Source organism: Amblyomma maculatum, chromosome 5 (genome assembly GCF_055883805.1).
Source record: "Amblyomma maculatum isolate TAMU_Amacu chromosome 5, ASM5588380v1, whole genome shotgun sequence".
Taxonomy (NCBI): domain Eukaryota; kingdom Metazoa; phylum Arthropoda; class Arachnida; order Ixodida; family Ixodidae; genus Amblyomma; species Amblyomma maculatum.
In genome coordinates this window covers 106,516,846-106,529,543 of record NC_139348.1, presented here as the reverse complement: position 1 = coordinate 106,529,543, position 12,698 = coordinate 106,516,846, and the positions used below count along the sequence as shown (strand labels likewise).

The 12,698-nt window shown below is 49.3% G+C and overlaps 1 protein-coding gene across 1 annotated transcript in view; it reads right to left on the bottom strand.

The window, feature by feature from the left end:
* The window catches only part of LOC146189143 (forkhead box protein K2-like), a 78,767-nt gene that overhangs the window by 24,426 nt on the left and 41,643 nt on the right, over positions 1-12,698 (bottom strand). The window contains exons 2-3 of the mRNA XM_084604053.1: positions 4,308-4,565; positions 770-931 (exon numbers count right to left, since the gene is read on the bottom strand). Coding sequence (XP_084460179.1) covers positions 770-931; positions 4,308-4,565 — 420 coding nt within the window. The remainder of the gene's footprint in view (positions 1-769; positions 932-4,307; positions 4,566-12,698) is intronic.

The window sequence follows — 12,698 nt, the reverse complement described above, 5'->3', positions numbered from 1 at the left end:
GCCGTGAAATTTATTGCGCCTGCCTCCGTGGAACTGCATATGCACTTGCTGTCAGCGCATGCCCAGTTTCGTGAAAACAGTCACGCTAACCTCCGAAGTCGCGCTGCACGCAGTTTGCTAAAGCATTATTGGCTTTTTCGGTTCCCACAAAGAATGTGAGGCATTCAGAGACCTTGCAGTGAGGCTTGGCAGAGTAATCCGTATTTAGTGTACTGTTGTGGCAGCCCACAACATCGAAAATAGTGGTTATTGCGATATATTGTGCAAAACAGGAGCAATGCATGGAGACTTGAGTAAACGAGCAGCGCGAGTGCTTGTGTTGCGCCCTAAATATGTAGTGCAATGTACTGTGACATGCAGAATCCTGGTGCCACGCAGAGAAGTACACTCTCTGATCTGTGCTGTTACAGAGTGGATTTTAAAACCACAACATAACCGGTATTTCAGTTTGCAGGACCGCATAATAAGGGGTATGACTTTACACTGAGTCCCATAGGAGGCAGGTCGATGGCAGGCAAAAGCGATGCCATAGCTGAAACTGCACTACAGGCGGTTACACTGTGCACACTTTAGAGAGAGGTGCAGTGCCTGTCTCAATTTTTGGTGGACATTCCCACTTAAAAATTAAGCTCGAGGTCATTCAGGGCCAGCAAGGTGAAGTCCGAAGTTGGATCCGGAATGACCTCACATTCTTTAAAAAAAGAAAGAAAGAAGAAAGGACAAGAGCTGTCATGCATCATGCCAGCCATGGCGTGCAGCCCAAGCTCACCCTGGCCCAGAGTTGTTGTGCGGAACAGGCCCACTAGCATTGGATCCTGCGCTGGGGACCTCCTCGTGCCTTTCCACAGCGGCAGCGGCCATCTGAAGGTCGGAGGCAACATTGCGCCGGTGGCTGCCAGCCCGTGGACTCGCCGGACAGGAATTGGCCGCACTGCATTGGGAAGAACGAGAACAGAGGCTGTCCTGCAAATTCACCAAACATGGTTCTGCACCCGCACAATGAAACACAAGAGCACATATGCAAAGCTAAACGAGAAAAAAGAAAGCTCGACGCTGAGACGCAGTCGGTGAACGTTCGTACCGTGCACATTTTTGAAAGGCTTTCCCTCCGCACCTCGGAACTATCAAGTAGATGCAAGCGTGCTGCAAGTCCGTCACGCTTCTTTCCTTCTCAAGATGCAGGCTGACAAAAAATGCTTTCAACACCGGGCCCGACCTCACGACGCTGGCTATATGAAGGGTAAAAACGAAATCAGTTTCGCTGCTAACGCTGCGTAATACATACAAGATTCAAGCATGGTGCTGGTCGTGACAGTGATGTTCACTGTACTGGACTGCGTCTGCTTGCATTATGCCTTAATGTGGCAGCATGTGGCAGGATCTCCGTTCTACTGCAGTTTGGAGCAATTGTCGCAGTAATCCCGTCACCGGAGATGTAAGGAGGTTCCATATTCAGAGTCTGCATTGGTTTGAAAAGCATTGCTTTAACCCGCTCCTATAATTGGTGCAAAGGCCGGACGTGGATGTCAGTTCGGTTGTGACAGTGGGCAGCGGCACGATGTTGGCCTGTTTCAGTTGCAGCAGGTAAAGGCCCGACAGCATCAAAGCTGCACCAGCCCTAGTGCTCTCTGCCACTAATGCTGAATAATAATGGAAAGCTAGCCTTTTTACGCAACACTGAAGTTAACATTTATTTCCAGGAGGAATAGCAGCGGAAACTACTTCTGGCATGCACTGACACTGCTACACAAAGCATGGCTGCTGCTGTGCTGAACCAGCAAGTTGCCGTGACTACTTGCTATATGCAACATCGCTGAACCTAAGCTGCTGCAGGTGTAGATGGCATTTTACGTTTTTGCATTCCGTTTATGCTCGTGCAACAAAAAACGCACGATTCCTTGATTATGCATTTATTTCACTTGCGATAAGGAAATAAAAAAGGTATAGGCTGAAAAGAACTTCTGTATGCGTTTTTCTTCATGTATGCAGTGGGGGGTTTTAGCAGACTGAGCTTGCAGAGGTTCACCATGATCCTTAGAGCAAGAAGTGCACGCAAGCCCACAGTCCCCTCAAAACTAACAGATGAGCTAACCCTCAACCTCAATTCAGGGCCACAGCACTGAGGCTGCCAAGAACAGCAAGTGACGCTGAAAAACCTTTTACGGCACGCCTAGTGCATTGGTCTGAAGACATGTCATTGGCGACTGACTGACCATCCACATGCTGAGCGGTGATGCTGTCGGACATTGCACACAAGCATGATATGGGACATTCCGAACGCTAACAGAGGGTTCTAGGATAGAAAATGCAAGTTTGCGTAAAGTTAACGCTAACATTTGGTGAGAGTTTTATGCTGTATGTCACATCGTTCGACGTTCGCAAACACAGACTCAACAAAGACTTTTGTGATAATAATGGCAGCATTCAGTTTTCAGGAGGTGCATCATTTTTGCAACAAACCAGCATTTCTCATTAAGCCTAGGAGCTGCTGGATCATGTGTATGATAAAGCAAGAGCCCCCTACCAGTTTTAACAGCCTACTGTTGGCTCAGAAACACAGTAACGACGATGCATTCACTTTGGAGTGTGCCGCCAGGTTGGCTATTTTAACCCACTGAGGTTTTTGAGCCTCTACTAGAGAGTTTAATAAGTTGCGAGTACCTATGACCCCAATGTCTGGTTCCTTTGCACCTCGTGGTGCATCTGAGCCACCACATCTGGTTACGGTGTTAGCACCAGTCGGGTAAGGGTGAAAACTACACTCTCAAAAGTGATGCGGACTCGTAATACGGGCCCAGTTCTTGAAGGTCAGTTACAAACATGCTTGAATACCTAACCATGGTAGTTATTAGGCATGAGTTCTTTTTAGCAAAAGTAGCATGAAATTGCTGGATCGTCATAACGCTCGCGAGTCAAGTCGGACCTTTTAACATGGCAGTTAAGAAATGGGTTCACGTACCATTTCCGGTTATTACGTCACTAGGCTCAAAACTACCAGCCGTGGTGAGAGAGCCAAACACGATCAGGCGTTCAGAGACAACGCCTCGGCAAACTCACCTGCCGGCTACTGCAAAGCCTTGCTTCCCGAAGGTGCTGCAGTCGGTTAAGTGCGTGGTCGAAACAAGCAGCCACGGAAATGGTCAGACTAACATTTAGTGAAATGCGAAGCAGTCAATGAAGACAAAAGTGAATGCATAAAGCTCCAAAATAGCGAGTGACTGAGGAGTTAACAAATGGCCAGAGCAGAGCAGCCTTTTTATAGCTTATGGGTGTGCTGAAGAGGGACCTTCCTTTAGTTGCATGTTAAACTACATGGGCAACCATGTGGTATTCTCCTGTGACCACTAAATAATCTGCGTCTAAGCTTAATTTCTCGAGCTGTTTCGGATTCACCAGTCGAATTTTGATCGTGCTGTAGCATGTAAGAAGTGTTTTCGGTCATGCGAGGCATTTTTGCAACTGCAACACAACTGCTCATAAACTACCATCATTCCACCTTTTGAAAAAGACTGAATTGAGTTTTGTAGTGAATTTTAAGCATTATGTAATTTTGTTCATGCATAGCACATAGAAAACACAGCTTTCGTGTGTGAGGCATCATATGGTCATTAAATAACAAAAAACCAGCAAGAAGAAATTCAGTGGCTGCACGGGAGTATCACTGGGCGAACCATGCATCCCAATGTCCAACTCCCTACTTGCAAGAAAAAACATCCTAGCAAGGGGTTTGTGTTTATAGTCTTTTAATGACTAAATGAAGCAGGAATAAGCTTGCCTAGGCCCTCAAATATTACACGCATTAGCATTGAAAAAAGAGGAAGGCTAAAACAAATGTGTACTAAAGAAACTGCACACGAAAGCGAAAAAATAAAATCTGATCAGCTCACATGTGAATACCAAGGATTGAGATACGCAGCCTGTGTGACCCTGTTATCTCAGAGCATATGCAACCAGGAAGGAAAGCTACTTCTTTGCGGTAGTACTGTTTCATACTTCCTTGGCTAACTGTAGAAGAACTCCGAAAGTCGAGAACCTGTAATGCAGGGCTCTGAAGGTCCACGCCAGCAACCGGCTGAGGTAGCATTTGCCTGTGCCCTTATCATAAGAGATGGCCACCTTTGTCACTAATGTGTTCCCACCGACTCGGCTGACCTGTGTGGTGCAACGTGCCATTCGAACAGGAGGAGATGTGGTTTGGTGCCAGCAGTGAGGGCTAGGTCGTCTCACAGACTGGGCGTCACGTGTGACGGGTGCGCGGCCCCACCGACACAGCTACGGGGCAGCCATTCGGAAATTAGGCTCCCCACCTGAGCGTGCCGGTAGGCGATGGGATGGGGCTGGTGAAGCTTGTCTCTGGCTCGGGGATGTTGATCTTGAGGGGCGGCAGGGGTCGCGGCAGGTGGTGGGGTGCCACCTGAGGGGGTGGCGGCTGTCGAGGGGAGGCGACCAGCGGTCCGGCTTCTAGGCGTGGAGGGGGAGGGGCGCCCCCACCCACGGGGCCCACCTCATCGACCAGCGACTGGAACATTATCTTGATGTTGGTGCTTGGGAAGCGGAACACGCATCTGCATGAAGGAAAATATGACGGACAAAGAAACAGCACGTTAGAAATTTAGACCGACGCACCTTCTTCACTCATTCTTAACTTCACTGCCCAGCAAATCACTAAGGCTCCCTACTCACACACAATGACCACAATTTTTTGGGGGAAAGAAGTGCAGATTCGGCATGTGCATTTATTGCGCGTTGCGAAATTTATGCTAGGAAGTCAAATTTTAATGATCGACGTGGGGAGAATGTGTATCATGCAGCTGCCCTTTCAAGATGAACACTGTACTTCACGAATGACTAAGTAATCCAAAGGCAAAAATTCAATTAGATGGTACAACAGCTTATGAGAAGTCTCAAGGAAAATAAAACAGAACAAAAAGAAAACACAAGGTTTGAGAATGTTGCATCACACATGGGCAAGCCCAATACGCACATTCAGCAAGTTTGCTACCTTCACTCATTGAAATTCTAATCGCACAGAGCATCAGCAATCTGTGTGACTGAGACTTTAGAATTTCGGCACTGTCTTCTTAAGTCATGACCAGCATTAATTCCTTCTTTCTGAGAATGGCACAATAAACAATTCACTACTGCCTATTCCGGGCGCACACGTGCAGACCAAATAAAAGTTATACAGAGAACTGTGCTACAGTTGGCTATAACTGAAGGACACAATAGCAAATGCCCTTCAAAGGAGGCCCCTCAGCTAACTGCATTGACTGACTGCAATAATGTCACGGTTAATCCCGTTTCATACATGCAACGCCATAAGAACCACTCAGTGCCAATGGCTAAGGGAGGACATTCACCGCTTTATTCTTGAGTTGCATCCGACTAAAGCGACAATTACAGAGCAAGACAATAACGTCACTATGAAACCCATCAATCTTATTAAAACAGCGAATTCAAGCACATCAGCCCCTTGGCATCAGCATATAAAGCTGCTAAACTCAAGTGTGCAAGCATCAACAAACATCGGCTGCTTCGTCGCATCACAAATGAAAGGTTGCTCAACACCGAGGAGCGCACACACAGTGATCTCAGCTGTACCGCACGGGGGAGAACCACGCTGACGTGTTCGGGGGGACTCAAATGCCTTTGCCCGCAGATGTCTCCAAGCTGGCAGACGCACAGGCGGAAAGAGAAAAAAAAAATCCATCTTCTCTCCGCACAGCTGCACACACAAAGTCGCGTTTGCAAACAAAGCAAGCAGAAACCAGCTTCGTGCCAGTGCTGAAATACCTAGCCAGCGGGAGAGTACACGACAGACAATAGACTGCGCCGGGAATGAAGAGAGAATAAAAAGAGAACAGAGCTGTCAGTCAAATCTTCTTGCCAGTCACAGCACAGCGCAGCTGCCCGCGTGCTATGCACAGCAAGCAGGCCGAGTGCCGCAGCCCCAAAATGAAAGCAAAAGCAACAACTTCTGACTGCCTGTGAGAATGAATGCCTCGAGCGAAGCAACATTGTTGCTGGCCCGGCCCCTGCCCACCCCAACACAAAGACACAAGGGGAAGTGAAAGTCACCCCCTGCTGCACAGAGACAGCTTGTCGAGATGCCAAGGTTGACTGCGATGGGAAGAAAATCAAAACAAAGCGCAGTGGTAATTACCATATGCATTCAGTCTTGGTGTGATACAGTACCGTATATGGGTTGAACGTCTGGAGAGCTTAGGATTATTTTTGGACTTCATTGGGCTCTTTAATGTGCACAGACGTTGTATAAGGTGCCTATAGAAACGCAGCTGCTGCAGCCGTGACTGAGCCCGCGTCTTCTGGACCAGCAGTAGAGTGCACCGTAAGTGGCGAGCCACTGCGATGGGGCATTATGGCATTTGGGACAGTAGGAGGTTTAAAGGTGACCGAACGTTGAAGGACGTGGCAAAGATTTCTTATGTTGCAACAGATACAAATAAATCCTACAAAATGCATAACACGTCAAGTGAATTGGTAGAAGTTTCTTGCGAAACAATTAGTGAAAAACATTGCAACGAAATTTTCCTTGTGACTTTTCCCATTTGTTTACTCTGAAGATCATGCCTTTTATTAGGGATGAAGAATGTCACCAAGTTCGTCACTCTAGTGACCAAAGGCTTAATTAACAAGAACTGAATATGTGCAAAAAAATGAAAAGAAGAAGAATGGTAGAGACTAATCCACTGTATGTAGCTGATTGACCTAGATATCTGCCCAATTAATGCATGATGGAGGGTTTGGCACTAACTTAAAATGAAGGCACAAGGAGAAGAAAACTGACATAGGATACGCCTGCCCTGCTGCCTGCCTGCTGCTAAGGTGTCTTCTGTGCCTCACTCTTCTTCATGAATAACGAAGTCCAATTTGCCATGCTTTCTGTTCTGCCCACTTGAGACGCTTTACAACAGTAAAAAATCCACCGCAACAAGGGTTTGAAAAGTGATCTTGACAAAGAAAGTTGTGGGCAGACTGCCTGCTGGCATTCAATGACGCACTCATAATTTTTGCACAAAAAAATGGGGCAGCAAAAGAAGCTCATGCTGAATAGATCCATTTGCTCAGTAGAAAGCCATCCAGAGGTTGACGTCAAAGCTTCTTGGCTGCCACTCCAGGAAAGCACAGAACAGCTGCCGTGAAGGTCTGCTGCCTTTCCTCATCATACGCCAAGTTTTTCCCACCTGTTCATTTTTAAATTTGTCAACCAAACCCGTCCATGTCAATGGGAGGTATACATGGCCTACAAGCCCGTGATCACAGCTTAAAGGAAGCAAACAACTGAACAAAATAGAAAAAAAAAATTGTGTGCATGTGGGTATGTGTGTGTGAGAGCAGGCACTGCAGGAGCTGCTTGCAAAACTGGCCGGAATTCCTGCACAGAGCTGCCTCCTGCTCTCGAACAACACAGCTGGCACAGAGAGACAACTGTGCTCGCAATCAAGAGCCACGGAATTTCAGGTCTACTTAGCATCCGGGTCCCGCCGTGCTGGTGGCTCGGTGGTTACGGCACTCAAATGCTGAACCCAAGGGCACAGCTTTGATACCGATTGAGGACGCTTTTCGATGGAGGCGACAAGCAAGGCCGCCCGTGTGTTCTCTGCCATGTCTGTGCACATTAGTGAACCCCAGGTGATCAACATTTTCTCAGCCCTCTACTACGGGATCTAGCATAGCCTGCATCACATCGATACATTAAAACTCCATAAACGATACCGAACCAATAGCCTTGGACTTTTCTCAATGCATTTACCTTGCTTCAAAAACCTGCGAGTAAAATCACACGTGCAGTTAATTTCTTCAAGCAGCAAACAGCACCTCATTCAGCTGAGGTACAATGCCTTGCAGTGCATTCCTGCATGTGTGTATGCCTTTCCGGCTTAGCCTATTCTACCACGTGACAAGCGAGGAGAATGAGCTTTTAATTGGTTGTGCCAGTGAAGAACATGGAATAAAGACAGCTACAGGAGATGCAGCTAAGCAACCTATATGAAGCTAAGCAGCTACTTTTTTCACTTCTCACTCCGCTGCTGTAGTCGGGTCAGCCACAGGTAAGTCAGCCTGTAACACAATTTAAGTGCCCACTTAGCGGAAGTAAAAAAATTCCGTAGAGACACTCAAGGCTGCTTACGTGTGAATACATTGCAGCCACAATATCGCTGAAACAATTCTAAATTCACTGAACTCCTTTCTAACAACGCGTTTGTTGCACACCAGGCCAGCAATATATTCGGACCTTGTCACTACAAAGTGGCCAGAGTTGGAGTTTGTATGGCCTCATAGCAAGATAGAGTCGAAGTGCATTTGACGTTTCATCGACGTTTCATCTGCGTTTTTACTTCACGCTCCTTCAGTGCGTCCAGACCTGTCACCACCAGTCGCTGCTGCAAAGGCACTAAGCTCCCCGGCTGCATTAAACGGTCGTTATACTGTAGCATCAATATAAAGCTAAGGCACACATTAGTATAACACATTAGTATAACACATTAGCATAAGCTATAAATGCCACAAAGTGTTCACTAGGTGCCCCTCTACGCACTTCAACTACACTTCGTGCCCTTTGCATTACATGCACACCTGGGGGCCTTGGGTTCGAACACCTCTACTGACCGATTTAGCTTATTGAACTATATATATATTTTGGTCCAACGGGGAATTCCCAACGCAAACTGCAACAGCCACAGCAACTACGTATTGCGGCTAGAAAAAAAGGCGAATGTCGTCCTCCATCGCAGAGTTCCGCCACTGCGACCGCGGACGCACCAGCGATGCGATAGAGAGAGGAGGGGAAGGCTGTGTCAACATAACGGCGTCGCGCCATCCCAAACCCCAAAGATGGCAGCAAGGGCTCAAAGAGGAGGAGGTGGGAGGAGAGAGAGAGAGAAAGCCGTGAAGAAACGGCACATTCAAATTGTAACCGCAGAAGACGCCGTCGCCAGTTGTTGCGAACCTCGATAACACGAGGACGAGCGACCGCGCCACAGGGCAGGGTGGGGGAAACGGATAAGGCAAGTATTTTTTTTTTTTCCCCAGCGGCAATAATCTCTCGGCCAGAGATCGCCCATGTGTGTGTGCGTGTGCCTCGCGAGCCAAGTGGAACACCCAGCGGGGAGAAAGTAGGGTGTTGAGAGCCGCCCCCCCCCCCCCCCCCCCCTCACTGCCGCCCCACCCCCCAAGCTCCCGGCGAGAGAGGACGCCGCAGGAGCTGCTCGGCCGACCATTCTGGAGTGCTGCCAACGGCGACAGAGGAAGAAGCGAACGACGTCGACGATGCACGCAGCAAAAGCAGCGGCAACATCGGGCCGCCGCCGCCGCGCGCGACACGCTCCTTGCGTCGCTGCGTACAACGTGTACGCGAGCGCGTACGCGAAAGCGGCTACCCCTCTTTCTCCGAACGCCACGTAGCGGCGGCGTCGAAGCGGCTTCGACCGGCGGCCTCCGGTGCGAAAAACAAAAAATGCGGACGGCACACAACTACGCAACGGCGCCGTGCCAACGCATGCTGCTGGTTGACGGCCACCTGCCGGGCTCTGTGCGCCGGCATGCGGTTGTGCGTCGCACACGGAACTGACCGATGGCAGCAAGCATTTCACAGCAAAGCAATCGGTACCGAAGGGACTCCACGGGCAGCAGGTACTGAATACCCTCGTACCGCCGCCGCGATAAGGGAGGCCATTTTGGCGACTAAAATGATGAAAGGCGAAAGCCTGAGTGCTGCATTCTGCTATGCGACTGTTGCGCATGTAGCGATGGAAGCTGCTATACGAGTAAAGCGAGCGACTACTCTCACATTCTGCGAGTGCATTTATAAGCGAATTCTACTTGGCAGCGACAAGATCGAGATCTTGTATCTTCGCAGTTGTTCTAAGTTTACTGTTGTGTGGTTGATTTTACCGGGTGCGCGGCATTAATTAGTAATTAATTAGACAAGTTTCACTGACTAGTAATTATTCATTCATCATTAATAATTAGCAATTAATAATTATTCACTGATGGCATATGGCTATATAAGGCACGCATTCGCGCATACTGTGGTGGTGCTCTGTGATTGGTCGAGATCTCCATGACGTCATCCCGTCTCGATTAATCAGAGCCGCCGCAAAAGAGTGACACTTTACTACTGATTTATTTATAGGAAGGGAAAGGCACGTCAACTGTCTCACTTGTTTCCTGTGGACACCTCAACTGCGCCGTAAGGGAGGGGAGGAAGGGGGAGTGAAAGTGGAAAGAGAGAAAGAGGAGCCGTAGTGGAGGGCTACGGAGCAATTTCGACCACCTGGGGTTCTTTAACGTGCGCTGACATCGTACAGCACACGACGCCTCTTCGTTTCGCCTCCATCGAAACGCAGCCGCCGAGGTCGGGTTCGAACCCGGGTACTCCGGCACAGTAGTCTGGCGTCTTACCACTGCACCACCCCGCTCTTGCTGTGGCTGTAGGAAGAAGGAAAAGAAAATGCACGGGCCTGCTACTGGCTCTGTTGCTGAGCCACCTCCGCTGCCTCGTGCAGACAGAAGAGAAAATAGAGAAGAAAAGGAAGAGGGGGGAGAAAGACGCGCGCCGCAACAACGGCCGTCGTCCACCACCAAAGCGGTGGCGGGTGCAATGACGGCCTACAAAAGATGAAAATTCGGTGGCAGGCTGGCCCCCGCCGCAAGCGGCGGTGACCGACCTGTCCCAGCCCAATCAGGGGAGTCAGAGTTGACGACAACGATGAGGCAATAAAGGCTATCGCCTTAAAATTGCCTGCTAGCACTTAATGCCCACACAAGAACGAACGTAACACTAAGAACACGTGCGGCGCCGACACCGGAACACCCAGAGCCCGCTTCAGCGGAGGTCGCCACAATCACTGCGGCCACCGGCAGATACTGGGCGCTTACAACAAAGTACGCGGCAAAGAAGGGTGCCGCGATTGTCCGAGCAGTGGATACTTCGCGCGTCCGTTATCTCCCCAGCAGAGATAGGCCACCACACGAGGGGACTCATGGCGGTAGAATGCATACACATGTTACATTCCCCGATTACCGCCGAGCGTTCCACACATTAATCGACAGATTGTACACGCGAGGAGGCGCCCGTTTCACCGGAAATAACGCCAGGACAGCCGAAATACAAAAAATTGTACAGGCGATCTCTGAGACAGATACGAAGAGGAATGCGTTAGCATAAGTAGTATTCCCATAATGTAAGCGCCTTGTGTTGATGATCTGCTCCCACAAATGACAATTCTGTGTAACCCTGGTGCGGTGGTTCAAATATACCGCCGTTCCGTGCGGCTTTCCCCACGCTCTTCATATGGCGCTTTACTTACACTGACGCATAGGGCGCCTCGATGCCTTCGCCCTGTTCCTTATCTGCGCGAGCCTGGTCTTTCGGGGAAAGTACGATGGTACGTACACAAAGAGTCAAGTGAACGAACATAACTCAAACGCGGTGACAAGGTCACAGAAATTAGTTCCTAGCAGCTCCTAGACAGAAAATAGCACGTTCAGCCCTCTCTACCCTTTTTAAAGAAACCACGAAAAGCTATTTACCAGAACTACCAATACGCGCACGAACAAGTGGTATTCCATCAGTCCTCCAAGCCAAATATGATGCACCCCCTCTACCTGAGAAAAAAAAAAAAAAACCGCGACGGCACTTTACCGCGCCCCTCCTACGTCACTTGGCAGCGCCCAATGCGAAGGAGCGCTCAGAAAGCCCATGTTGACGTAAACGGGGTGGAAGCGTCTACGAACGCGTGATGAGGAGTCGCCATAATCGCACAAACCACTGAACGCCAAATTCGCAGGCAAAGTGGGGCGAAATTTGTAAATTCAGCGGTGTATTCGCTCATATAGGAAAAGAGACAGCAAACACAGCCGATGATGATAACCATTGCGGCGGCAGCAGCAGCAGAGGAGTCTGCGCGGAGACGACGACGCAGGCAAGCACGGGGTGAAACAAAAGGAAGCGGCCCTCCTCCCTCGCCCATTGATCAAAAACGACCCCCCTCCCCCCCTGCACTCTTCACCGCCATTGTTTATCCGCTGTAGCGCGAGCGTCGAGGACGGGTCCCACAGCAACAGCAGGAGCAGCAAACAGCGGCCACGTCTCCTCAAACGCGTCAGCCATGACGCCGAGTAGTGCGCCGATTGCAACTCACTCGCGCGTGTGCACACGACGTGAAACACGCAAGGCATTTTACACAGCGTGTCCGAACGGTGCGAAGTAGCACACCTCGAACCCTCGCCCCGCCTCGCACGGATAGTAGGCTTGCGGACGGCGAGTTTCACCAAGCACGTTCGACCCGAGCCAATGAGCACACTGTGGTGCATACGGCATTTCTCGAAGTTCGAAAAAGATAAAACATTCGTTGGAGGCACCTAGATATCTGTGAAGTGCAGTAGCGAAAACTTTTCCTGCGACTCTTTACTCATTTGCTTCTTTCCTTTTTGTGCTCCTTTATCTTTTTCACGTTTTTTACCGCGCACATTTCTGACGTATTTTGCACAATTTCGACGTCCTTCGCTGTTCTGACGTCTGTACACTATATCGAAGTCCTTGGCTATTTTGACGTCTTTTTTTGGAGGGGCTCTAATTGCTCCACATTAATGAAATTTTGAGCGCACACTTTTTTTTTTTTCCTTCCTCTACCTCATACAACTACTCCTTTACTGATCAATCTCTCTCGTCG